At 40.1% G+C, this 27,995-nt stretch overlaps 1 protein-coding gene across 2 annotated transcripts in view; it reads right to left on the bottom strand.

Moving 5' to 3' along the window:
* PITPNM3 (PITPNM family member 3) overlaps nt 1–27,995 on the bottom strand; it is a 116,542-nt gene that overhangs the window by 47,275 nt on the left and 41,272 nt on the right. The window contains exons 2-3 of one of the 2 annotated variants that reach the window (XM_027806200.2): nt 26,115–26,222; nt 8,125–8,172 (exon numbers count right to left, since the gene is read on the bottom strand). In XM_027806200.2, the coding sequence (XP_027662001.1) occupies nt 8,125–8,172; nt 26,115–26,222 (156 nt within the window). The remainder of the gene's footprint in view (nt 1–8,124; nt 8,173–26,114; nt 26,223–27,995) is intronic. The other variant, XM_055721695.1, reaches the window with a different exon arrangement.

Below are 27,995 nucleotides of genomic sequence, written 5' to 3'. Positions count from 1 at the left end.
CAAAAAATGTGCTGAAGCCCACTTACTCACACTTTAGCTTACAGGGTTCTGCAATCAGATCTGGAACACTGATTTCTCAGGTAAAGAAAGAGGAGGGAAGAACAAAAGCATCAAAGTTCTGATTCTGCCTCAAAGAAGTAAGCTACTGGTCATTGCGCTTTGCTTCCAAACACAAGGACAAGAAAGTGACTGCTGGTAGTCATCATGGATTTACAAAGGAAAAATCATGCCTAACTAACCTGATAGCCTTCTGTGATGAGATGACTGGCTTGGTGGATGAATGGAAAGCACTGGATGTTGTTTCTCTCTATTTCAGCAAAGCTTTCAAACACTCTCTCATAACATCCTCACAGAGAATCTGAGAAAGTGTGGGCTACATAAGGGGACAGTAAGGTGGACTGAAAACTGGCTGAACCACCAGGTTTGAAGGGTTGTGATCAGCAGCACAAAGTCCAGCTGGAAGCCAGTGAATACTGGTGTACCCCAAGGGGTCATTACTGGGTCCAGTCCTGTTTAGCATCTTTATTAATGACCTAGATGATGGAACAGACTGTACTCTCAGCAAGCCTGCAGACAATACAAGACTGGGGGGAGTAGCTGCAACACCAGATGGTTCTGCTACCATTCAGAAGGATTGCAACAGGCTGGAGCAATGGGTCAAAAGGAACTGCATTAAATTCAACCAACTGAAGTGCAAAGTCCTGCATCTGGTGAGGAATAACTCCACTTAACAGTACAGGCTGCGGACCAACCATCTGAAAATCAGCTTTTGCAGAAAAGGACCCAAAGATCCTGGTGGATAACATGTTGACCTTGACCCAGCAATGTGCCCCTGCAGCAGAATGCCAACCATATCCTGGACTGCATTAGGAAGAGTGTCTGTTGGTTAAGGGAGGTGATCATTCTCTTCTGCTCAGCACTGTTGAGACAGCATCTGCACTGCTGTGTCCAGTTCTGGGCCCCTCAGTGTAAGTCAGACATGGACTCACTGGCACAAGACCAGCAAAGGGACACAAAGATGGTTAAGGGACAGGAGCATCTGACATGAGAAGAGGCTGAGAAATGGGACTGTTTGGCCTCGAGAACTGAATGCTTGGGGTATGTGGGGGAAATTTTATCGATGTGTATACCTGACACGAGGAAGTAAAGAAGATGGAGCCAGAGTCCTCTTCATGATAGTAAGTGAAAGGACAAGAGGCAACAGGTGCAAATTGAAATACAGGAAATTCCACTTAAATATAGGAACGAACTTTTTTACTGAGGGGGCACTGGAACGGGTTGCCCAGTTGACTTACAGAGTCTCCATCCTTGGAGATACTCAAAACCTGACTGGAGGCAGCCCTAAGCAATTTGCTTTAAGCGACCCTACTTTGAGCAGAGGAATTGGGCTATAAAAATCTTCAGAGGTCCCATACAGCCTCACTCCTTCTCTGAATTAGAAGACACTGGAACTCAGTATTGAGGTTTTTCACGGCCTTCAAAACATACCAGTTCTTTTAAGAATTAGTACTTGATAGCCACTATAACCCACAAACCAGGTATTTGGTAGGATGCTGGTTTGAATTTCTAGCAGTATTATGAAACTCCAGTTTTACAGCACTCAGCCACTATTTTTAAAAGGCACTAAAGAGAGAGTAGCAAAAATGAAACCTGATGGTTTTCCATTTAGAATTCAAAACATCTACAGTGTGATTGCTTCTGCTACCATCTCAGTTTCCTAGTAGTGATTTTTTTACTTAAGACAAGAAACAGATAACATATACAAGTAAACATGAGATGAAGATGTTAACACCTAAAACATTGTCAAGTTGAGTTTGTTCAGTCTGCTAGCAATCTATGAACCAACCAATACTGACCTAGGAACAAGGAATCAAGTTTCCTTTGAAATACAAACTGCTGATACCTAGACCAGTAGAGATCTATTCTGCTTTATCTGTTAAATGCGCTCCTATTCATGAGTTTTCCTGCTCATTTCACAAGGCCTGCTTCTTCACCTTATATGCCATTGCTCTCCAGAATATAAATTTCTTTTTAAGATACAGGATATTAAAAGCTACAAATTAGTCACTGTTTATTAAAATATGCCAAAATGGCAAAACTGGCATGATTTACGGCTAAGTCCAGCATCTCAACCTCTGCCTAAATACAGCCACTCTCACACAGCAAGAAACAACCGAAACCACCAAATGCGTTTCACGAGAACTATGGCATGGTCAAGATATGCCAGCCTTTCATTTAAAAGAAAACAATCACAAACTGAAAGTTCCAGGTGATCTTTAGATAACGCCTTGTACTCTTGTACCTCAGTGGACTTCAGAGAAATTAAACACGGCAACTTCTCACTGAAGTGGAATTATTTCAGCTGAAGTCATGGGGGTCAGTTCTTTGGGGAGGGCAACTGTGCTTTTCCCTTCTACAGACAGTGATGAAATTCCAGACAAGATGTGAATCCTCCCACCCCTGTAATGCCTCCTCTTCCCTCTCCATGAATGTCAACACCAGGAACTTGCAATTTAAAACTTCACCTGACTGTAGTGTTGTAGCCTTAAAATTCTACTCGTGTCACAAGGGTTAGCTGTTCCAAGAAAAGCTGGGAGGCCTTTCTCCCATTTTAGGAGTTAATGAGACAAAATAATACCAAAGTAGTTCACTGACGGCTTTTCTGGATTTAAAGACATTTTTCTGTTTCTTCCAGCATGTCAGAAGAAAATAAATGCATCATGTAATGGTAGAGATGACTCAGTTTAAGTTTTTTGGTTCTGGGGTTTTTTTTTGCATTCTGAGTCAACACCCTGTTTGTGATTTGGTTCCACTCCACTTGACGTATATTTGTAGGCAGTCTGCCAGACCCTGAGAGAGAGGGACTGTAATTTTCACCTCACCAAGAACACTGATTAAGCAGGGTCTGGCCATGCTATTCTAAAAGCACTGAATTTAGTCCAAAACACATTTCGAGCACTCTCTATTCTTCTGCATTAGGATTGAGAGCTAATTCTACAGATTCTACCACTACGATTCCTTATAGCCATTAGAAATTTATTTTTATTCTCTGTTGATACATTTCTCCGTATTTTAAAGAAAGGTAATTATTCTTGCCTTTCTGGCAGGCAAGGATTTAAAAGACTAGTCATTTGATACTTGTATAAAACAAAACAATGCAACAACAATAACCAAAATGTCAGAAAACAAACCCAACTGGTTCAACACACACCCATAAACCCTTAACAGCCACCAAATTCAACTGCTTTCTGGAAGTCTCTGCAATTTAAAGATGCTTCTATTTAAAGTGTTGCTTCCAAAAGCTTGTCCGGAAGACTCACCTTTTTCTGAAGGTCATCATATGAAAAAGTTTCAGGTTTTTACACCTAGACTCACAACAGAACTGGTACCACAGAAACTCTAGTTTTGTGCAACAAAAAAGGATCATACAGGGCCATAAGGTACCACCTTATAGTGAACCGCAATGTTTATCTTCAAGAAAATACTGAAACAGGAAACCCAGGACTCCTCATCACATGCTCACAAAGCTCTTCAGTTACCTATACAGTGTAATACAAATTACTTCCTCCAATTACTTGTGCCCTGTTCTTTTGAAAATCTTGTTCTAAAGATACTCTTCCAGAAAGCCCAGAGGGTTGTTTGCTTTTTCCCTAATGCGCTGAATGCCAGGTTGCAGGATAGTTCCTTGCTTCACACACACAAAGATGTCATAGATAACTGGACTCTAGGATTCCAGGCATTGCTTTAACCATAATTTCTATTCTATTACGGAAGTAGCCTTCTACCATAACCTTGAGCTTCTTTCAAAACTGCTTGCTCACTTTAGCTGAGAAAAAAAAAAAAAAAAAAAAAAAGCATGATATCAACTTACAATATTAGAGATCGCGGAAATGATGATGCACAGATCAGTCTATGGAAGTGTACAGAGTATTCTTTTCTTTCAGACGTACCAATGCGCACAGTTCAACTGTCTTCAGAACACTGCTATGCTGCCAAAATTTCAGGCTGCAGTAATGTTAGAATGTATACTGTCTTGTTTTGAAAACCTGTACCTAGCAGTACAGTTTTAACACAAAAAGAATGAGGTCTTACCCCCCCCGCCCCACACACACACCCACTGCCCCCCCCCCCCAAAAAAAAAAAAAAAAAAAAAAAACAGTAAAGGGGAACCAGGTGGGGGTTTTTTATGATTTGCAGCACAAGTCAGGAACTTCAACAGGTAGATCTTCTGCAGTGTGCTGCCCAAAGAAACAAACTTGCCTGAATTCAAAACAGTCCTACAGTGGGGGAGGCAAGGTGCCATGTGTCATGCATGTGACCCTGTGACATTTCAAGAGATCTGCGGAGCATATACTTCGGAGGATAATCAGATTTTGGGTCTACACAGGTTCAGCTTTATTGTTTAGGTTAAATACTAGATACTTAAATATTTAACTGGGGACCTTCTCTGTCATGATGACAATATAAAAGGTAAGGATATTCATCAGCTAAAGCTCTGTAGAAGACAGAAATGGACAGCATGACCTACTACAGAAAATTATAGAAATTTAATTAGGCACTGAAAAGAAGCTCATTACAGGAACTTGTGTTTTACTGTTTACTAGAAGGGCTTTAACGAGGTAAAATAACAACACAGTTTTGCTGGACTGAAGCTCTCTGATGACATTATCAACATTTCACAGATTTTTCCAGCTGTCTTGATTCATACTATCATTATACCAATTTATGTTAATTGTATCATTACGTAGATTACAGTAACAAAATAGGTATTCAAATCCCATACAGAGTCAGAAACCAGTAGGCTGTAATACCTTACACTCTAACATCTAGTGATGCAGTCAGGAAAGGTCAGGGTGGGATAAGATTAAAAACTTTCTGTTCATTTGTTTTGTCTTGTTTTCTAATTGATCTGCAAACTCACCAGCTACAGAGTCTGCTAGGCTTCTCAAATCTGGCACAAGGTGAGGAGACACAGGAATAGGAGAAGATGTTGAAATCTCACTCCTCAAGGTCAGCCTCTCTGCAGGCGCTCTAACTAACTGACCAGTAGTGGGCAGCTGCTAGCAGTGGCCAGTTCCAACTGCTGTCCTTGGGTCCCAGTTTACAAAAGCAACCAGATCTCCAAACGCACTGAAAGCTTTCAAAGACCCAGCCATTGTTTTAATGCTTTCCTGGGAGTAAAACACTTGAAAACCTCAACCCAGACACAGCTGCTAAGCCACCCTACACAGCTCTGGCTCTTGTTACTGAGCAGAGTGATTTCTTCATGCTACTGGGTGAACTTGGCCTAGTATCACTGCGTTGGTTTTCTGCAGGTCACAAGACAATGCAAATTCCTAGTGTCTTTTTTCCCAGATGCTTCCTCAGCCCAGGGAGCAAGGCAGAATATGAACATCACAATCAGCTGTTCTGCTTCTAAGGTGCAGTGACTTCCCTCTAACAGGGTAAATAATCTTGCCTTCTGCAGATGGGAGCATCTTTTCAACAGCTAGTCTGAGACTGTGGAATAAACTCACCTATCACAAAACTCCACACTGCCTGCTCTCCCTGCAAAATGCTCTGCCTGTCAGAGAACAGAGGTGAATGCACAGTAGCGTGGCAATAAAAACAATAAAAGTAAAACCCAAAAGAAACAAAAAGCAAAGAAAAGAAACAAAATCACAAAACTATCTTGCACATAAAACTCCACTGAGGACAGAAAGAAAAAAATACATAGCATATGATGGCAGTCAGATTCAAAGGAAGAAAATGGTATAAACTCACATTGGGAGAGACTCGTGAAACAGAAAATCCAGGGCTCATTTGGCCAACCTGGAACACCTGGTAACCTTAATTAAAATAGGTGGCCAAATGTAAGTACTGTAAATAACCTGATGTAGCTGAGATCATAGTAGGTGTTCAACTATCACATGGGAACAGTGACCTCATTATTAAACTATGTCAACAGTATGAAATTTGAAAGTTCCATCTTTTGGGAGACCATCAACTGATACCATTTAAAACATAAGGCTGCATTAAAAAAACAGCAGGAACTATTACGCATTTTTTCTCTAGGACAGCCACTGAACCACATACCAGCTCATTGAGAACTACCTTAAGCAGTTAAACGGCTCTTAGCAATATGCAGTACCAGAACAAACTAATGTGAAGGTGGCGAGTAAAACCAGAAACTGACATTTACCTATTGTTAATCACATACTGAACTATATGTAAGACAGCTCACAGTCCTAAATTAAATGCAGTCACATTACAGAAATTACACTGATTTTCAGTCTGGCAGTCAATATCCAGGAACAGTGGCTACCATCTGAGCCACTGATTTCATAGCTACAGCGGAGATTTACCCAGTCTTTGTGGAGACAGAAACACACACTACTACCACTGATACCCAGGACTCAGCATCTGTGGCAGGGATTGTTTTGGACTACAGTTCTCAGTGGAACTGGTGTGTGCATATATATATATATTGCACATGTTCATCAGTGACTCACAGAGATGTCAAGCAAGCTGTGTGTCTATAGCCTTACCTGAAGTAACTCATTGCACAAAGAGTCTCTTCATGTGGAATATATCTGATCTCAAGATCAGTCATCAGCATAAGAGGAGAGTCAGGTGAAAAGAAAAGCTCAGACAGTGATTCAACACCCCAAATCAGCCATGAAAAGTATCAGTTCAATCCGTGACAAAAAAAGTAAGTAAATAATTACCCTGAATCTAGGAGAAAAGAATTCTCATAATCTTTCCCAAACTTTTGAGAACATGAGATGCTGTTCAAACCTGTACTAAGAATCAAGCCAGGTCCTCTTCCCCCTGGTCCCCCCCTCCAAGACCATTTCAGACATCCCTAATATTTTGCCATGTTAATGAGGGAGGAATTCAGAGTGAAAACAAGATAACTTGTTTTAGGTACAAAGCATAAGGTGGTGATAGTCCCCAAAGAAAACTGTCCTTTCCATTATCACACTCCCACAAGAAATTATGCTGTTTCTTGCCATCTGCTGTGCTATTACTAGCTGTTTATAATGACAAATCCGTCATGAGAAATATGTCCACATGAAGGCTGTAACATACGCTTTCTATTAACAAACGATAAAGAATATTGTAATACACTGCAGATGCAGTTTTGCAGACTGCATTGTTTAGAAGAAAATAATGGCATGCACCACTGAGCCCAATCCTGTTTTGGAAGCCACAGCATAAGATAGTGCCTGTGTTAACTTCCACACTCTTTCTTCATTGAATGAGTCTTACACACACACATGCTACTAGATCTTGTACATGACTGCTATGGAGCACTGGAGTAGAAGAAACACACAGGGTTTAGCTGACGATCTAGACTCCAAGTGCTCCTCAGCTCCAGTTCTCAGAACAGGCCAGATGAGCCGGGCAAAACATGACTTCCAAACGGGAAGGGGCTGGCACAAAGGAACAGCACGTGCTTGTAAACATAGCTGCAGGAACAGCAGATGTTTCACTGTGAACTCAGTGAGGGCAACTGACAGTTGTTCACAGAGACGCTGTGAGGAAACAAAACACCCTCATTAACACCACATTTCTGTAAGCCAATTTACTCTCTTCAGCAGGCAATACGAAAGCACAGAAAGATCAGCAACAGTGACATGTGAATAAGCTCCTCAAAGTGGAGCACCAGCAGCAAAGAAACCCTAGCAATGCCAGGCATGGCACTACTTTTCATTCCTACGCCACTCAGAAACTTTAACAGCAACATCTCTTACCTCTTTAAGCACAGATGGAAGAAATAAAGGGCACAAAGCACTGAAGGCTTCTACACTCCAAATCAAGCCATGCTGTGCTGCCCTGCATGAGCTATCATGTATACCAGCAGCTTCAGCCTCCAATGCTTTACTTTTGCCACTCTAGCCAATGCTGTCAGGCACTACCTAACATGTTAAATAATGTTACAAGCACTTTCCTGGTACATTTTCATAGTCCGCATTAAAACCAAATACATTTACAACAAAACTCAAAAGAATCCTGGTCCCTCCACACCCATCTCCCTTCTCAACATAACACCAGACCTGTGCTGTTTAACATTTCTATTCTATTATTATCTCCAGTTGTTGAACCACCTCAGCCCAAAGACAAATTAGAACTTCAACTCACACTGCTTTTCCTGTAGAAAGCCAGATGAGCAAAATGCAGGCTCTTCACCTGCAGAAGGAAAAAACCAATATGAAACAGGACTGCTTTACATGAACATCGGGCTCTTTTTCTGCTGTATTGCAGTAAATATTTTGCAATTGACCACATGCTGATTCCTAGAACTCCCATCGGCTTCCATGGGAATAGTTCAGCATATGACACACTTGAAAGCTGCTCTAATCTATTCATCAAAATGGTTAGTCTATAAGACAGATTTTACTCTTCATTTCAAGAAAGGGATCATAAGCAATGAAACTGTAACTAGGAATCTATTTGGTTACCTGTAGCATTAGCCACGGAAACTCTGAATAACTAAGAACTAGTGTAACTTATCTAGAAACACAAAATAGATTCTTATGCCAAATGTTTAATTAGCAGTGCTTTTAAGAGAACGTCTCTGTCCTTCTGTTCCCTCCCACAGTCCACCTGTCCAAGGAAAGTTGCAAGTATAAAGCAGTTTTCTCAGATCTAAATACAAAACCCTAAAATACAGAGACTCAAGGATACAGGAACAGAAGGGCCTTTCATTTAGTTTGTGCATATAGATGAAGGCCTCCTACAGCACTCAGGCCATTTCTACCATGGAAGGTAAACACCTTTGCTGTCATTCCACCATGACGGTAATGAAAGCTCAATGGCACCAGCTCACAGCTACCAACAGAGCTGGGACAGGAACACAGGTCTCTCAAACCCTTCTCTAGATTCCTTCTTCAGAGGCCTAGGCAAGATTTACTTTTTCCTGGACCCTACCTGCCGTTTCAGTATATCCAAGCAATAGAGACAACACTCTTCCGCTGAGACACAGTCTAAATAAACAGAGGCAACATCATCTTCCATGTATTTGGAAACAAAAACCAGACTGATCAAATGATAAGGACCAGGGAAGCTGGTGGCACTCCATGATATTGTGAATAAAACAGTGCATATGTTGCAACCACCTGCCCACTGATTTTCTTGTGTTCAGTGAAAGCTTCTGCCCAGTGCTCTAAGACTACAGCATTTGCATGCACTGTTTCCTCATCTCATGAATTAAAAATGCTGCTACACTAAACCCTGCTAGGGTTAATATGTAATGAATAATAGTAATAAGTAACTCCTCTGATATATGCAGCAGTACAGAACAAGATGCCCCGGCATCACAATTGACAACTTGGCTTTTAAAGGGAGTAAAAAGAAAAGAGAAGATGATGGACTCTTCAATATACAGCATAGAAATCTGCTTTTCTCCATTCTTCGCACTGAAACTGCAAGCAAAGAGAGCACCTCTGTACCTGACTTTTGAGGAATGAAAATGATCTGAATTAACCACTTTCCAAACTGCACATACAAACCTCTTTCATTTTCAGTTCCTCACCAGGGCAATTCACAGACTGTTGTTCTGCCAAAGTGCTTGGGACACAACTATTACCTGCTTTCAGCTTATTTGGGAAGAAGTATTATCTGCAATAGCTCACAGGAAGAGTAATTGTTGAGGCAAAGCAGCCACCAGTGATTGCCTTAGGAAGAACACATGAAGCTCTCAGGAATGTGAGAGCTAAAAGCAAAAAGGAGGCCTCCATGTCACGAGCACAGACCAGCCTTCTGAAGTGCTTGTATATGCAATTCTGTTAATTACAACATGACTGGAAAAACAATTAGTTTCATTAAGAAAACTCCGTCTCATGATAGCTTTAAATGGCTGTGCATATGGAAATTCTCCATCTCAAAAGAACAGCTTTTGATGGAAAGCGAAACTACTTTCACTATAGAATTGCAATTAATTTTCCTTTGCTAGGTTTCAAAACCAGACAATTACTTTTTTTTAAAAGCTTTACTAACAAATGTCAACTTTGAATATAAGTTTCTAACATCCAGATTTAGATCTTTTGGTATGTGTTATGGTGTTTTCGACTGTTTAAAAGTGAGAAGTAAGATGATGTCGGGGGAAAAATTAAACAAAATCACAAAGGCAAAACCAAAACACCAGAAAGGAAATGCTATATATATATATATGAGTCAATAAATTCTAGCTCTGCCCCATTTTTTCTAGCACATTTTCTACTTCTTGTTCTGTAAAAATCTCCCGTCATATCCATGCCATTGCCTTGCAGGATATGGTGAATGACAATCGCTTTGCAGACACAGCACTCACTGTTAAAGAGCAAGTGCAGCAAGGAAATGAGATAGAGGGGACACAGATATTTCTCAAGGTGTTTTAAATTGCAGTGGTTTTGGCAGGGGTAGAGTTAAATTTCTTGATCGTAGCTTGTAGGGTGCTATGTTTGGATGTGTCATGAAAACAGTGCTGATGATGTCTTTCAGCCACAGATTCTTAGGCAGGTTCTGTTCTCATTTCCTCCTCCTCATGAGTGAAATGTTCTCCAGCTTCAGGATACATGCCACAGCACAGACTACAATGCAAGTCTAAAGGCCCCCTAAATCATACTATGTTTCTCTTCACATAGTCATCCCCCAGGAGGTTCAAGGAATACGAACCTATACTCAAATGCAGACCTGGCATATTTAATATTATCTTTCTGAAGACGTTTACTCTGATATGATGGGAAAAACTTGATGGGAAAATGTCTTGCCTGATTAACCACTTGCGGGCATTCTACTTCATCTGTGTAACTATAGTCCTTGGAAACTAGACTACTAAAGGGCTGAGATGTTACTCCTACATTTAGAGACAAATTCATGAAGGCAGCTTAGTTTATGAGGAGCCTCACTAAATTCAAAGAAATTGATCAAAAGAAATCATGCTAGTGAAATTAACGGTAGGAACTGTATACTCTAAAGGAGCATTAACTACGCTCATCAGAGTGGTCCAGATATTTTCATAGCACAGTAATCTCCACAGAATCTGAAAAAAATTGCCACTTTTCTGGCCTGGAATTAAAAGATGATCTAGTATTGCTCTAGTTGCATGCTACCAGCTATTCCAAAGCTAAAAAAAAAAAAAAAAAAAAAAAAAAAAAAAAAAAAAAAAAAGCAGGGCAATGTTGAAACCAGAATAGAATCCACCTTTACCTCTCCAGAAAGGACTGGTAACACCAGTAGAGATAAGCATACCTATTCACCAGAGCAAGTAGCTGCAGGTACAAACAAGATTCGCAATGTTACCTTTAGTGTCATGCTCTGGTACAGTCATTACACATACATTTGCAGATCTGTGCTCCTGAGATGCTAGAGGGCATTCTGTACAATTCTTACCTGTTTTTTCTCTCCCCTGGGATTACATTTCTAACGGGATCATCATCAGATGACAGCACAGCAGAACACAGTTCTGTGCCTCAACACCAGTGAGATATTAGGGGGAATTCTTTGCCTTCTTCCCCACACATCCAGCCTCGCAACACTTGCTACTGGAGTGGCCGGTAGGCTTTATAGCATGTATGACTTTCTCTGTTCTAATCATCTGAATTCATTTAACAATATAACCATACCACTGGAACAAACAATGCTCAGGGCTCCATTTTAGAATGTGGCTTTTTCCCCAGCAAGAATATTGTGAAATTTAATTTCTAAATAGAAATATCTGTTTTCTTAATTATTTTTTTTTTAAATGCCATGTCACACTTGGGAAAGTAGAGGGAGAGGAAAGGAGGTAATATGCCTACAGATGGTATGACCCTCTGGATGGGAATGGCAGCCAGGGAAACTCTAGGCCCAATGAAACTAATGCAAGAACACATGCTGCTTTCAGCATGTGGACCAGATAATACAGGTTGAAAAGAGAATCTGTGGAGGGACACCAAGGAAGGCAATACTCTCTGCAGCAGGACTCAGCTCTCAGCTAAAATAAATACCTTAGCGGCTAGCTTAAGCTTCATCTCTTTTGCATGCATTTGCTGAGCTGTACTCTAGAACATACAGAATTGACAAAATTAAATGACGGCATTTGCAGAACACTGATAACCAGGCCTAGTACAAACTACTACTGTTGATGATTTGCAGAAATCCAGTTCACTGCTTCTCTCTAAAACCTGCTGCTAGAAGCAAATCGACTCTTTATAGGACCCATCTGATGTGTCTTGGAATGCTATTGACTACTCTAGTTTCCATCCTTCCCTTCCACTGTTCACTCCCGTAAGCCAAATTTTCTGTTTGCCATTCTTCATATTATTAGGCAGTGGCAGATGCCATTGCAAAAATTTAATAGCAACATAAACATTACAGTCATCTATGTATAAACACCCTTTAATTAATTATGTGACTCTAGGAGGACATGACAAGGGGGGGCGATCACATGCTATGCGGGGAAAGGAAGAGAGCGGTTTGTTTACACACAACATTCACTGTGGACAAAATTAAGCAAGGCAGCCTTCGGAGGAGCAAGAGAAAAACACTACTACAAGGTAGAAATCACTATACTGAAAGCAGAGTCATGAGGGTGTAGAGACTCTTCTATTAAACTGAGTGTTTTGACCATTGCATAGATGTCGGAGCACTTTTGAGATGCATGGCAGAGGTAGCAAAGAAGGCTGAATCAGTAAGCCAATGAAAAATAAGACCAGATGAATAGCTCACTAAGATCGCCTTAGTGTGCACCCAGTCTTGCACAAAGGCACTAGCTTCCTGTAGGAGTTTAATGGATCCAACTTAACATAGCTTGAAACTTCAGATGCTATGGGTTAGAGTCCACATCACAACTGACAAGTATCTTAACAAAAAGCCTAAACCATTCAACGCAAAAAATTAACCACTCCCATTTAAGTGAAAAATGCTAATTCACAACCAAAATGGCATATCTGCAAATTAATCTCTAGACATAATCATCAAATCTAACTCTTTTTTAAACATTAGAAATGCAAAATTCAACAAAACAATTAAGATCCACATACAGTTTGGCTGAAAAGATTAGTTGATTCCATCTCTACAGGTTTTATACAGAGAAAAGAATCAAATGATAAGGAAATATATATCTTTCACATCATTATACAAGGAAATTACACAAATATAGAAATTATACAAGGAAAGAAAACATGAGAGAAAAAAATACACCCAATTTTGCCTGAAAAAACTGACCTTAAAAACCTTATTAACAGCTGCCTTCCTGCCATACCTTGCAGTTAACTCAGGGCTGATTGCTGGCACCTTGCTGATTTCTTCGCCAAAGGTGTATTTAGGCACTGCGCTGCAGGGTCTGCTTTACTCCTAACCAAGCACTGCATGTACAGATTTAAACGCCGCACAAGCTTTACTATTGACTTAAACTATGATGAATTTTATTTTCCAAAAAACAACAGATGGCTTTCAGACTACAAAGTCTTTCTCCTTCTGTAAAAAACACAAACTGGAGAGTGGTGTAGCTAAACTCTCCTCTTACACTTAGGATTTGTACCTACTTAGCAACAACCCAGTTGAAAATTTGATGAAGACCAACCTCCTGAAGTTGATGCATTACTTATCTCTCATGTTAATGTTTCTCCATAGTACAAGACTCGTTAGAGTCTTAATTTCATGGAAAAATTAAGCAATACTGTTCCACAGCCAAATTAAGAACAGCTTATACCCTATTAAGTAGCAAAATAGTAAGTACTTTCTCATTCACTTCCCCATCTCTACCTTCCACTATGGGGTGAGATTAGGGTAAATTTTTGTAGCACCAGTCTAACCAGAGATTCAAGAGGTTTGGGATCAGGGTAAAGGCATTTTCGTAAGTGTTTAATCCTCCTGAATGCCCAGTATGATCTATGGGAGCTCAGTGCACTTATAAAAGCTAGCCCTTGCAAACAGTCCACTCAAAACCAAACCAAAACAAACTTCCTCAAAAGAGGAGAAGAAGAATCACTGTCGAGTTAAGCCTTTATAGCATCCTTGTGCACACAAGAGAACAGAAAGATGAGTTCCATGTAGTGCAACAAAAGCTATCATGAATCCTAGGGCTTTAGAAGTACAATGGCAGCACCAAACCCAAGGGTGCCAAATGTACTATTGAGGAAGTAGCCAGTGACTGACCACCCCCTTCCATGCAGGAAGTCTCTGCTAAAGCCACTGGGACAGTTTCTGCTCTCCATTTTACTGCTTCAAGTCCAGCTTCTTCAGCAGGGTAACTCTTTACAATAGTCTTTGCAAAGGATCAAAAGTTACTTGCATCAAAAGGCACTGCAATTGCGAAATGACTGCTGCACATTTTCTGGAAGCATAAATATGCCGTAGTAACGCTTGTTCGAAATTAGTGTGAAATACAATAGTATAACTGGATGATGCTCTGTGTCACAGAATCCTAGAATGGTTTGGGTTGGAAGGGACCTTAAACATCATCTAGTTCCACCCCCCCGCCATGCAGTGATATGATTTCGTTTTAGGTAGTCCTGCCATGAGCAGGGAGTTGGATTGATGATCCTTACGGGTACCGTCCAACTTGAGATTTCTATGGTTTTACGAACTAGCTTACTTCACAGATGTATATTAAACTTAATCTTAAACAAAAATATTATTTTAGTCTTCCAGTTCTGTTCAGTGCCTTGTGGACATTATGACAGAAGAACAGAGATAGCAGTTCAGGTAATCAACAGGAAACTGTCCCTGTCAACTGTTAGAAATGTGCTGCTTCACATACAGAACAGCCTTTTTTCCCCTTACGCTAGATGGAAAAAGATGAGATCCAGAAGATACAATACCAGAGAATAAAAAAAGCAATTTCTCAGTGATGTATTTACTGTACTTCAGATCTCAGGACATATTTTTTTTAAAGGGGAGTCACAAAGAATAGTTGGAGTGGTGGGGAGTCACAGCGGATGCCATGAATTCAACAGAATTCTATAGTGTATGATTTGTAAGCCACAGCCTTTGGAGAACGATTCTTCCTAAGTTTTAAGGTAAGCAGCACAGAATTTATCATTTTAAAAAAATCAGTAGGAACTACTGCACAGCTCAATCCTAGGTGGCTCAGAAAGGGCAGGAATTGCAGCTTTCCATACGCAGACCTAACACAACTTGCCCAATAGTAGCACTTCCCAGCTCCAGAACACTATCTTGTAATGAGCTGGATGTGAAGAATAAAAGTTTAATCTAAATCAACAATTCAAATGAGTCCCAGAAAGAGAGCAGTATTACTACCAGCACTATTTTCCAGATAGACAATCAATGCATTAAAAGATGAAAAGAGCTGAGTAACCTGCTCTTGTGCAATGGGTCCAAGAAAGGCCTTTCACTCACCTGATGTGAACACTTCCAGTTGTGAAAGCTGATCAAGTCCATCTATTTTGCTGGTTATCAGTAAAGCAATCCATCAGTCTGTATGTGTGGCATATGAAGCACAGGTAAAGTGAATTTCACAGGCATTTTACAGTCAGCTATGTTTTAAATAACCAAAAACTAAACTGCATTTTGTCAACTGCCTACTTGTGAATTCATCCTCATTTGAAGCATTTAAATTCAATTAGCTGGATTTGCAGAGTTAAGTAGTAGCATATTGCTGGCAAAACTGGGTAATGGCTCTTAAAATTTAATTAAGAGTGTATTGAATCAGTAGTCATCCTTTGTGGCAAGCTGTATTACAGAAACTACATTGTTTTTTGCTGCTTGCTTGTTTACTTTATATTCTACAAAAATACCACAAATGCCAGCCTCTTTTTTAGTTCTTTTTTCCTTTTTTTTTTTTTTTTTTTTTTTTTTTTTTTTTTTTTTTTTTACATCTTCATATTGCAGAAATTAGGTTTCAAGCCCAGGGTATGCAGCAGATTTTAAAACGTCTTCTTAGCTTCAGGCATGAGAAGCATATTGATAACTCCAATTCTACCAATTTAAGGATGCTGTAATTGGGGAAGTAACAATGACTGCCTTAAGCATGTTGCACAAACTAAGTTTCAAAACAAACATACATTCAGGATTCATTGGGGTTTTGCGTGTTTCACTTTTTTTGTGTGTGCATTTGTGGGGTTTTTTAATGTTTACATTTCGGAAAATGCAAATGTATTAAAACCAAAACTATCCACAGAAATGGGACTTTCTTTTTTCCCAGGAAGGCTTCAAAAGAGACAAACTCACTGCATAACAGCCAACAGACAAGTGTTTATGGAACCCTTCTAAAAGAAGCTCAAGTTCAAGCCTCTGCCACAAATCCGGTATTTAAACTATTTTACAGAAAAGTTAAGTAGTTCTATTAGGTTTATATAGCAAGGTCTTGGTATCAGGGGGTCTACAGGGGTAGCTTCTGTGAGAAGACAAAAGCAGCTGCCTCCCATGTCCAACAGAGCCTGCTCCAGCCAGCTCTAAGACAGACCCACTGCTACCCAAAGCTTTCAGTGACACTGGTAGCACCTCTTTGACACCATGTTTAAGAAGGGGTGAAAAGTACTTTGCAACAGCTGTGAGAGAAGTGAGAAAGTGTGAGAGAAACAGCTCTGCAGACACAAAGGTCAGTGAAGAAGGACAGGGAGGAGGTGCTCCATGCTCTAGAGATTCCCCTGCAGCCCATGGTGAAGACCACGGTGAGGCAGCCTGTCCCTCTCAGCCCATACAGGTCCACAGTGGAACAAATATCCATCTGCAGCCCGTGGAGGACCCCACGCTGGAGCAAGGTGAAGTGCCTTGAAGGAAGCTACAATCCATGAAAAGCCCATGCCAGAGCAGGCTCCTTGGCAGGAATGGTGGCCCATGGGGGACCCACGCTGCAGCAGTCCTTTCCCGCATGACTGCACCCTGTGGAAAAGACCAATGCTGGAGCAGCTCATGAAGAACTGCAGCGTGTGGGAAGGACCCACACTGGAAAAGTTTATAAAGTACTGTATCCCATGGGATGGATCCCAGGCTGGAGCAGGGGAAGAGCATGAGGAAGAAGCAGCAGCAGAGACAAAGTGTTAAGAACTGAACTGCAGCCCCTGCTCCTCATCCCTCTGCATGGCTCAGGGAAGGGGGAGGAGGTAGAAGAGTTGGGAACAAAGTCAAGCCGGGGAAAATGGGGAGAGTGGGGGGGAAATATTTCTAGCTTTGTTTTATTTTTCACTAGCCTACTCTGTTACAATTAATTGGCAATGGGTCAAGTGACCCTGGAGAGCATCCTTTCATATGGTATACTACCCCAGTTCAATCTTGGAAGCTCTTGTTTGAGTACTCTGGGTAACAGCCTGGTTGATTTCTCTCTGCACTGGGCCAGACAACCACTTCACACACTCATGAACAAAATATTGTGTGACTACAATGTTCTAATTCTCCATGGTCTTTTCATCATGTGGCAGTCATCCTAGATACCAAGATCCTCTGAATTCTGTACACGCAAAAAGTGACTGAGATGAAAAAGGTCCTCAGAGTCATTCAAAAGATACAGCTGCCCTGGTTTCAGCTGGGATAGAGTTAATTTTCTTCTTAGTAGGTGGTGCAGTTCCATGGTTTGGATTTGGTATGAGAACAATGTTGATTGCACTCTGGTGTTTTTAGTTGCTGCTAGGTAATGTTTATACTAAGTTGAGGACTTTTCAGTTTTTCAGGCCTGGCCAGTGAGAGGGCTGGAGTGGCACACAAAACTGGAAGGGGACACAGCCAGGACAGGTGACCCAAACTAACCAAAGAGGTATTCCATACCATATGATGTCATGCTGAGTATTTATAAGCTGGGGGAAGAAGAAAGAAGGGGGGGGGGGGGGGGGGGGCGGCATTTGCAGTTATGGTGTTTGTCTTCCCAGGTAACTGTTATATGTCATGGAGCCCTGCTTTCCTGAAGATGACTGAACACCTTCCTGCTGAAGGCAAGTAATGACTTAATTCCTTGCTTTGCTTTGCTTGCGTGGCTTTTGCTTTACCTATTAAGCTGTCTTTATCTCAACCCATGAGTTTTCTCACTTTTACTCTTCTGATTCTCTCCCTCACCCCACCTGGGGCAGGGGGGAGGGGTAGTGAGCGAGAAGTTGCAACATGCTTAGTTGCAAGCCAGGGTTACAACGTGACAATGCCCTACTTGAAAGGAGATTGCTATCCTCTTAGGTGTACCCTTGCACTAGAATCATCAATAATATGACCATCTTATCATAAGGAGATGCACAGTTCACAATGAATTTGTATTCGCAAATTCCAGCCTCCAGGACCAGCTCCAGTCGTTCTGTGCTACCACAACACCTTGGTCTTAAATAGCACTGCATATCCCAATGAATCGATGCGAGTCAGAAGTTTACACAATCTTATCCTCACAGCTGGGGGTGAAGAAAGGTTAAAAGTATCACATTTTCAAATGTGATCTATAGTAAGTAACTCCATAAAATACATGTCTTAATATGTTCAAGTACAAGCTGCATGGAAGACCACAGAGTGTCAGAAGACAAGAATGAAGTCTTAACTACCAAACTCCTAACCCGGACACAAATCTACTCTGCACAAAGTGTAGACACATTAATTTCACTTAAGCTGGACCAACCTTTAAGCAAAGGAGCTTCAGGCACCCCAGCCAGAACAAAACAAATCAAACAGAAGGTAAAAGGTGATTATGACCACTGTACCTAAGCAGGAACTTCTTAAAAACACACATACACAAAATCAGTTGTCACAAGAGGTAAGTATTAGTCATTCTAATTTTCATCAGCTTTTCAGTTAGATTATTGTAAAAGGCAACAGAGTGCTCACTACATTCTTGCTAATGTAAAAAATAGTATTTTGTGAGATAAGCCAAGCATTGACTCCACAGTTAGAAAAAAAGGGTCTAATTATTAATAAAGTAGCGACTATTCAGTTGTGATCCATTTTCCTTTTACTGCAATTAATTACAAATAATGACTGTCAGGATCACCAGTGTTTCATCAATAAGGAGCCCAATTTTATGTTTTGCCTTATGTGCAATAATATACACCACAGCCACTTTACTGGGACTCCATGGAGTAACCAGGCCCAGACCCAGGCCCAGAATTTGGCTCTTTGTAACAGAGTAGCTAGGGGTTGCCTCTGGAATAGAGAACTGCAGAATGATACTGTTGTAACCAGGGCCTTAAATACGCAAGTTCTCAAACACAGGGTAAGCATCTTTCCCCAACTTCAACAATAACCACACCTATCAGAAGCAGATTTATCTCCAAAAACAAGATGGGAGTTCAGACTCCATAGACCCTGAAGTCCATCAGCTCTTTGCTGGAACATCCAGCCAGGGCCTGGGCCTGGGGGTGGGGAGGAAGGGTCATGGAAGTCTAAGGGCTGGCGATAAGAATGCTTCTCCAGTTGTTTCTTGGAGCTCACAAAATGACCTCAGATGGTCATAATTGCTGGCTCTCATGCAGCTAAATTTTTAACTGATGTTCTAGATGCTCAGTTCTCTATATCACTTGGCCAACCTCCAGACCTGGCTAAATCCTTTTAGGAAACATTAAAGCCATTTTCATCAGAGCCTGCAGGAAATGTGCATAAGCAAGCACACACTTCTACACATCTCCAACAAATTCTTTATGAACCAGAAGGGCAATAAAACCTGACTGCTTTCCAAATGAGCTCTTAATCATAATCTGTTACTTAAAACATTGGAAGTCAGCATACATCCGATCATACAACATGGTCTTTTGAGAGACAAAGCCAGACAGATTTATGTTTGCTTTTTATGCTGAGGTCAAGGTTCCCTTATTTGTCTTATGTTATTTCCTAGCTTTACTGTGTTATAACTTTGAGAAGGTTCAGAACCAGAGAGCTCACCTATTGCCATTTTAATGAGCATACAAACTTTATCCCCAAGTGTATTTGCTCCCAGATATTAAGTACATCTTCCAGTGCAAACCAGAAGTTGTGTGCTCCTGAAAATCAAGAGCTGTGAAAGAATACAGTCAAAAGATTCAGAAATTGAACACAGTGATTTTTAGATGTTATCTAATTCTACCACATCTTACAAAGATGTATATTTCTTTTCCTTAGAAGAAATAATGACTGAACACAAACATGCCAATTACCTATTATCCCACAGCTACACCACAAATTCACATTACTGCAAATATCCTGCTATTGTGATTTTAATACATAATCTAAAATAGACCATTTCAATCTTCCTACTCACACATCCATCTGTCTTTCCGGAGATCATCTTCACATCTCAATTTCTAAGGGAACTTTCATAGGAAAAAGCTATTCACAGACAAGAAAGATGCCCAAGTACTTTCCATTCACTGCTAAACAAATTTCTTCAGGAATCCTCCCACCACTGCTAAAGACAAGAGCTCTCTTTCTACCCATGTCCAGGTCAGTAAGCAAACCTGTTACACGTACAGTGTGTTCCTATCACATTACCGAGTAACTAAAAATGATATGACAGGGCAAATAGACAAAGGAGATCCATAAGGATTGCATTAAGATCTCAAGTCTGACATTCACTAAATTCTGAAATCTTGGCTTTGCAAATTTAGTTCTGGGATATTCAGGAACTCTAAAGAAATACAGCCTGTCCTGACCTTCTGGTGTGTCAGACTCCTGTCACTTCAGTGACGGGCTAAAAGTGAGATGTGCTATGTCAGCCAGCCAACTGAATAGATAGACTGTTTTCACATCCAAACTGCTATGCAGCAGCCAAGGGACAACACAGTCCCAAAACCCAGTTGCACCATAAAAGCTGCAAATGAGCCTGGAAATCCACTGCTCTTAGGGTTTCTAAGGTTGGTTTTGTTTTATAAAAAACACAGAACTAAACAACAGACAATGAAAAAATAAAGCCTCTGGGGAAGAGGAAGAGTCCAGTGGCCCTCAAAAGGCAAGTCAGTTTCCTTTTGTTCAAAAGGAACAGTTTGTGCTAAAAAATGCCACTGACAGAAAAAAGAGGGAAGAAATTATAGAAAGGAAGGGACAGTAGCAGCACAAGTAGTAAGACAACACAGCCCTTACTGAACTGAGAGTCTGGGTACCTTCAGCACAGTCTCCAGACAATTTTTTTCCTGCAAAGTGATTTTTTAAATTTTATATGTTCACACTGTTCTTGCTTGCTTTTCTTGGGGAAGAGACACAATCAGCAGTTAGAGGGTAGTAGAGAGCTCAGCAAATGAAAAAAACCTGCCAGCTAAGTGCAACATGTAGTGAAGACGACTGCACTGAGCAAGACCAGCACCTACACCTTAAAGCCCTTCAGAGGCTTAAACAAAACACTCTTTTTTGTTTCTCCAAACAAAAATCTGGAGAAAACAAACAGTAATGCTAAAAAGACCACTCCATTTCAGCACAGATGCCTTTCCCATCCTGCCATAAATCAGTCTGTTTGAAGTATTTTACTATACCAAGAAACTGCAGCAAGAGTACAGCCTGCAGTGAAAGGAACATACCGTGGTCAGGAAAAGGATGCATACCTATGTTGATCAGCTCATGACTGCTTGTTTCAATCATTATGCAAACGCCTTAGCTACTGTGAAATTTTTCCACAATGGTACCAAGGTCAACTACAGGTGGAATTCTGTTCTTTGCCTTACTGCATGACATGTGGCATATAGAGCTGGTCTACAGAAGGCCTTTCTCCTTTCCAGATACCTTCTACATCATCCCCCAGTGAAAGTCAGCAGTACAAGAAAAGCAAAGTCTAGCAAACTTTGCCTAGAAAAAACCTCCCCGGCATTCCTGGTAAGACAGCCAGGAACTGGGAGTTGTCCAGCAATGGGTTTTGGCTCACTGAGGACAGGCAGAAAATCAGAGCGCCACAGACAAAAGCAGAAACTCAGCACAAGGAAAAACATGAAGCTTGCATGTTTTGTTACATCTGATGCAAAAAAGAGAGGCCTGAAGTTGCAATGTAGCTTGCACAAATTTACACACAGCAGCTGCCTGTGGCAGCAATCAAAAAAAGGCCCGCTGCTTCTGCTCACCAGTTAGGCAGAGGTGAATAAAATTCCCCAGCATGGAAGCTACCAGCTCAGGAAGGACAGTCTGATTCACTAAAGCTGTAAAACTTTTTTCTCACTGCAGTTCAGTGTAATTAAAGCTGGTTCATGTTCATGAATGTGTGATGCTGGTAAGCTGGCAAGGACCATATTGTATTGGCATTGAACTGCAGCGCCCATTCCTTGAGACTCATGTTTCTTCTACTCTTTAGAAAAATAAGGTGGATTGGGGTGGGAGTGACAAAATGAAGGGCGAAGAACAGTAAAGCCCGTTGTCTGACTGAATCATAGCAGGACTGCCTATCTCCAGCTGCCATGGCAAGCACTTATTTCCCTATAGAGCTCTGTGGTTCTTCATCCATTTCAGATATTTCTGGATTCCCTCATACTTTTATTTGCATGTGTGAGAGAAAAGAATTTAAACATTTTTAAAAGGCTATGTAACAAAACATTTAACAAAAAATATTTAACAAAAGATGGGCAACTGAGCGAGACAGGATGACCCTAGTACTCATGTGACCTTATTTTAAGTCTTACGCACGTTTGGTCTCAAACAAACATGTCTTGACCTCACTGGTAATGTGTGCTCCAGCTATGGCATTTTTTCACCAGGATTTCACCCTTTGAAATGCTAACACAGGTTTAGGTTTACATGTCGATTACTAGCTTGGGTTCAATAACGTGTTTTTTCTGTAACAGGTATTTGCCTGGTTTGCCAGTTAAAATGTACAGTAATCTCATATCCCGCTATACAGAAACTTAAGTAATGAAATATAAAGCATATCTTGAATTCAAATTATATAAATAGTCTTTGCAATATTTGCAAAGATTTCTTCACCTCACCTTCACTGCACTGTGTCAAGAGTACAAAAACAAATGAACAACAATTTCAACCTTACAAACTTTTAACAATATAGATCTAAAGTAAGGATATGAACTCCAGGCAGCTGGAGGAGATGCAAAGCATTGAAATCCAACAGGCTGAATTTGTTCTTAGTGCCCAGTACATGCAATTTTCCTTAATTTAATGGACAGATGCTTTGCATCAGGAGTGAATTTAAATGTATGACTATGATGTGTGAAAATGCTTTTCTTCCACAACAGGGAAGGCATCTTCATCAACATAATTTATGCAGCTGTGAGTTCTTCATTCAGCTTGATTGCTGTTTGTGATATTTTCTGTAATGAAAACGTAATAATTTTAAATGCTGCTGCCAGTTTTCCCCTAAAGACTTACTTCTACCTCTGATGAGAAAGGTTGTGCTGGTCAAGTGCTCTCAGTCATACTTACTGAGAATCAATGATTGAATTAAATTATATACTTACCATTTACAGAGTTCCTGAGGACCTTGTCTGTCTCACATTGGAACTATAGCATTACTTAAGTAGCATCCAGTGGGTCTTAAGCTCTGCCCAGAGCATACTGTATCTTCTCATATGTCTTCATTTGTTGAAAGAGCCCATAATTATGTACTCTATTAATCAATTTTTTTAAACCATGAAAAAGAACCAGTGCTCTGCTCTCTGCACAGGCACCTAGCAAAACCACTGGCCCTAGAGAGTGAGTGAATTCTAAAAAAGCTCTCTGCAACCAAAGCCAATGAACTCATCATTGTCTGAAAGCTGTAAGTAAATCCAGCTGGGAGCGGGGGGAAGTTTCTCTGCATCAGGAGACCATACTCTTCACATCTTTCCACTGAACAAGTGAAATACCCTGGGAAAGAAGACATACAGGCCATCTTCCTCTTTGCTACATTTTAAAAGAGAGAATCCAGCTTTACCTGAACTTTTAATGTTTTTATTGTAAACAATTGGGCTAAGGTGAAATACCTTTCTACTGTGGCACAAAAGACAATACAGTCTTCCTTCAAACATACTCCTCCCTCCTCTTTGCCTTTATCATTTGTATCTGATGGTTGCTAATCACAGACTTTTCTAAACTGCTGAATTGGTAACACTACTCAGTCTTGTTAAGCTGTAGCAAAAGCACTGTACAATTATCTGCACTAACAACACTGCAACATGACCTATAAGCATTTGGCAGATAATTCCATGAAGGTAAGATACAGATGAACACATGTAAGGAAAAAAGAAAAAAATAATGATTAAAAAAGATAAAATCAACAAGTATCTAACCAATAGGACTAAATCTGAGACCATGAGGTTGCAGAGGAAAGAAGGAAATGCACATAACTACCTCACCTATTTAGAAACCTGATGTATTTAGCAAGGGTGCATCAGGGAAAATTTCTAACCGGCAGTGTGCACTACAGCCAGAACTCTACATTCTTCTGCATTACTGAAGGAGTGAAATTACATTCTGACATAACAAGACATGGTACACGTAACATTAGGTCAGACTTGTGCTAGCCCAGTTCTTAATGACTTCAGTCCTTGCCTGACACCTTGATTCAAGAACAGCCAAAATCAGCACAAGAAACTGTGACCTAAAAGCAACAGTGAGAATGTAGATGCATCTAGGCCAATTCATCAAATGCTTTGAGTTAGGTGCATTGGCTTTAAAGCCTCTTCAAACAGCTGTGTACAAACAGAAGTGAAGTGAAAGAAGAGAACCAATAAGAACTCTTCCTTTTACAAAACATCACAGAGGATTAGATTCAATGAAAAGAGAAACTCTTTGTATGAAGAAGCATGGACTATAGCTCAGGGGCCTGCTTCATTTGTTCCTGTACAGATCTTCCATGCAACCTGGGTCTCATGTTTTCTTTGCTGCAGCTATTCAACTGCATAATGCAAACAATGACCCTTTTACCAGCCTTGCTTCTTAAGAGCAGAAACCCTTAGCAAGTCTCTTCCAACTCCTTCCTCAGTGCCCAATACAAAGGGCACTATGAAAAAACCAAACAAAACCATTCTGATATAATGAATGCTAGAATGAAAATAATCATTCTAAATCTTTGCCAGCCCTGGAGAAAAGAAAGAAATATCTGCAAGAATGCAAGGACAGTTCTTGGCAAGTCATTTAGAAGACCAACCATATTTGATGCAATACTGTATTAATTTTTATTGGTACTTTTTAGCAGAGAAAATGGCATATTTACAGCACATACAGTATCTCTTAGAAATTGCCATTTAATCTCTGGCTCCAAATAAAGTAAGTTACATACATACATACATAAAGCAACATAAGTGAGGCCTTGATATCACTGTTAAGAGCAAATGCAAAACAGGGAAGTTTTTTCTTCTCTAATTACTTATTTAACAATTGTAAATACACTGTGTCTATTGTGTCTACCTGTCACTTAAATACTATCAAAATAAATAATTCTCATGGTATGTAATCAAGAAGTTTGTGACTCAGTTAATATTACTTCTATACACCTGTATACTAAAACAGACCTCTTCACAGCTGTCTTGAGCACTGACTACATGTAGCAAATCCATAAAGAAAAGCCTCCTGAAAAGGCTCTTAAAATGGACAAAGCCATCAAAATCTTAAAAAAGCTAGATTAACAAGCACCACTATACATAAGCCCCATACTACTGATGTATAAGGAAATCAGGTCTTTCTCGCTCCCTAAATTCAATGAGGCAATTTTATTTTTCAAATTACTAGGCAATTTAGGAGCCAAAGTAACAATAAAAGGAAGACTGCTTAGGCTTTTGTCCTATGCCCCAGATTCTTACTGGTGTACCGGTGCCCATTTCCCACTCACAGCAGTGGCACATAGTTATCTAAATGTTTACCTAAAACTGGTCCCAATACTCCTTAAAGTATGTGCCCCCTTGAAAATTCCAGATAATGATTTACTGACTTTAAGGAGCAAAATAACCCAGTGACAGTGACCAACAAGTCTCTTACATATGTTCATTACAGTCAACATACAAAGCTTAAATTGTGGTCTTGTCTCTATCTCATAGTTGTTGAGCTGAGTCCGACATTGACTTTAAATTTAAATTTATAAATAAATTATATTTATAATATAATATATAATAAATAAGTATAAATTATAATATATAAAAATAAATTTACCTGGCCTGTCAGAGAAGTTTCCTCCTGAAAGACATCATTGTAATTCATTTCCCAGCACTAAAAGAGTACTTACATATCTATGTAAATCTTTTACTATGGGATACTGTAAATGATATTTCTGTTGAGTATTTACACAATATCTGACAACTAATTGCTTCAGTAGTCAGATTTTCTTGTTAACTTCCAATTAATACATACGGAAAGCTAAACATTACCTTGATTTTCTTCGAGTTTCCCAATTGTTTCTATCTGCTCAACAAGGTCATTTGAGTTCCACTGGCTCATGCCTATGAGAATGGCATTTTTTCCTTCCACCATCTCTTCTGTAGGAGGAAGGAGAACAGAATAAATTGCAGTGATGAACAACAGAAAAAAGACAGAATGAGAACTAGTAATTGAGAGAAATTAACAAGTCATCCTGGTCCTTAACAGAAATACCTAACAGCTTAACATATGCAGGACTCTACAGGAAAGCTTCTTGCTTACTGACACGCCCTACAGTGTTACCTACATGCTTGATATATTGTGTGCTGGAAAACCATGGAAGAGAGGACTGCCTGAATTTTTGCTCTTACCTTGAACAATCACTTAAAACCAAAGCTTGTAATAAATCACTTTGAGTGTTTAATATCAAGTAACAGGATTAGTCAAAATTCTTCCCCCCTCTTGAAAAAGTTAGTGTTTTTTTTACTTCAGATCATTCAAAAGGCAGAGAGAAGAATGGACACACAGACCAGTTTAAGGCTTTTCAAACATGTTTTTTCTCCTTTTATCAAAGCCACCTGTGCTACACAAAGCCTTACATTTTCGTCCAGGGACAGAGACATAATGGAATGGCAACGAGCCCACAGCACAGAGAACCATCTCTTTTACTGGAATGCCATCCAAGGAGGGGGGGTGGGAAAAGCTTTCAGCTTTCACAAAACACCAACAGTGGATATTCTCTCTCTCTCTCTCTCTCTCTTAAAAAAAGAAAAGAAATCCCAAAAACCAAACAGGCCTAGAAGCTATTGGAAAACATTTTCCTTCAATTTAACAGCTGTTTGGCATGAAGTGTGCATTAATCCTTTCTGAATAAATTTACTAAATGCATTTCAGCCTGGCTGCATACAGCCCAGAATGCTCTTTGTACCTAGGATGAGAGCACAGAAAAAACCCTGTAAAAATGATTAATCATGGTTTTTTACTTGTTAAGGCAGATTCAGGGAATGGGTCAAATTCTGTCCTCTCTTACTGTCTTTTGTAGAGAGAAGGGCTCTATTACGGAAGTAAACACAGAAAAATTTGGCCAGAACATTTCTGGCTAAAATGATCAACATTTTCAAACAAAAAAAGAAACATGAGTTTGTTGGCAACCAGGCCTTGCAGTGGTCCTCTAAATTATTTTAAAATTTATGTTCTTTCATGGTTTCTCATATGTACCTCTCTCAGAGAGATCTTGGTACTGGCAGGAGGAAAGTGGATCCATATAAAGCCTTCTAAATCACTGCATAGTCATCATCATATCTTACCTCCCCCTAAGTCCTACCTTTCAGAAACACACACTCATAAAGGTCATTTGTCAGATTTATCAGAGAAGCTGGATCCAGCAAAGCCCTGACTGGACTCAATGCAATCTTAGGTGCTCCCTGAGGCAAAGAAAATCAACCACTTAGACCAGCATTTTGTTCAGGTTTTTGTCACTTTCTTTCACAAAGGCTGCTTTATTAAAACTGCTTATTGTTTGTATTATAGTGGAACCTATGGATTTCAAAGAGGTTGGGAAATACATTCAGTTTGCAAAGGAGAAGCTTGAAGTGGAAGACCCAAATACTCTCAAGTTTTACATATAGTTTCACTTAAGAAAGCCGACATTTAATCTACAAGTGACCATGTTCTCCAGTGACAAAGTGCAAGATGAATGTATGGAGGGGCAAAAGCCTTACAGGTTTTAGTGGGATCTCTGTAGAAGAATCAGCATTCTCTTTCCTATTTTGTAGATGCAGCTGTCCATAAGTAGTAAGAGACTTGAACTTTCACGGGTATTTTGGTTAGATTTGTAACCTGCTAGAAGATTTGTATGTAGACAGCCAGTCTAACAGTCATATTTGCAAGTG

Source organism: Falco cherrug, chromosome 1 (genome assembly GCF_023634085.1).
Source record: "Falco cherrug isolate bFalChe1 chromosome 1, bFalChe1.pri, whole genome shotgun sequence".
NCBI classification, from domain to species: Eukaryota; Metazoa; Chordata; class Aves; order Falconiformes; family Falconidae; genus Falco; species Falco cherrug.
This window is presented reverse-complemented; position numbering and strand designations above follow the sequence as displayed.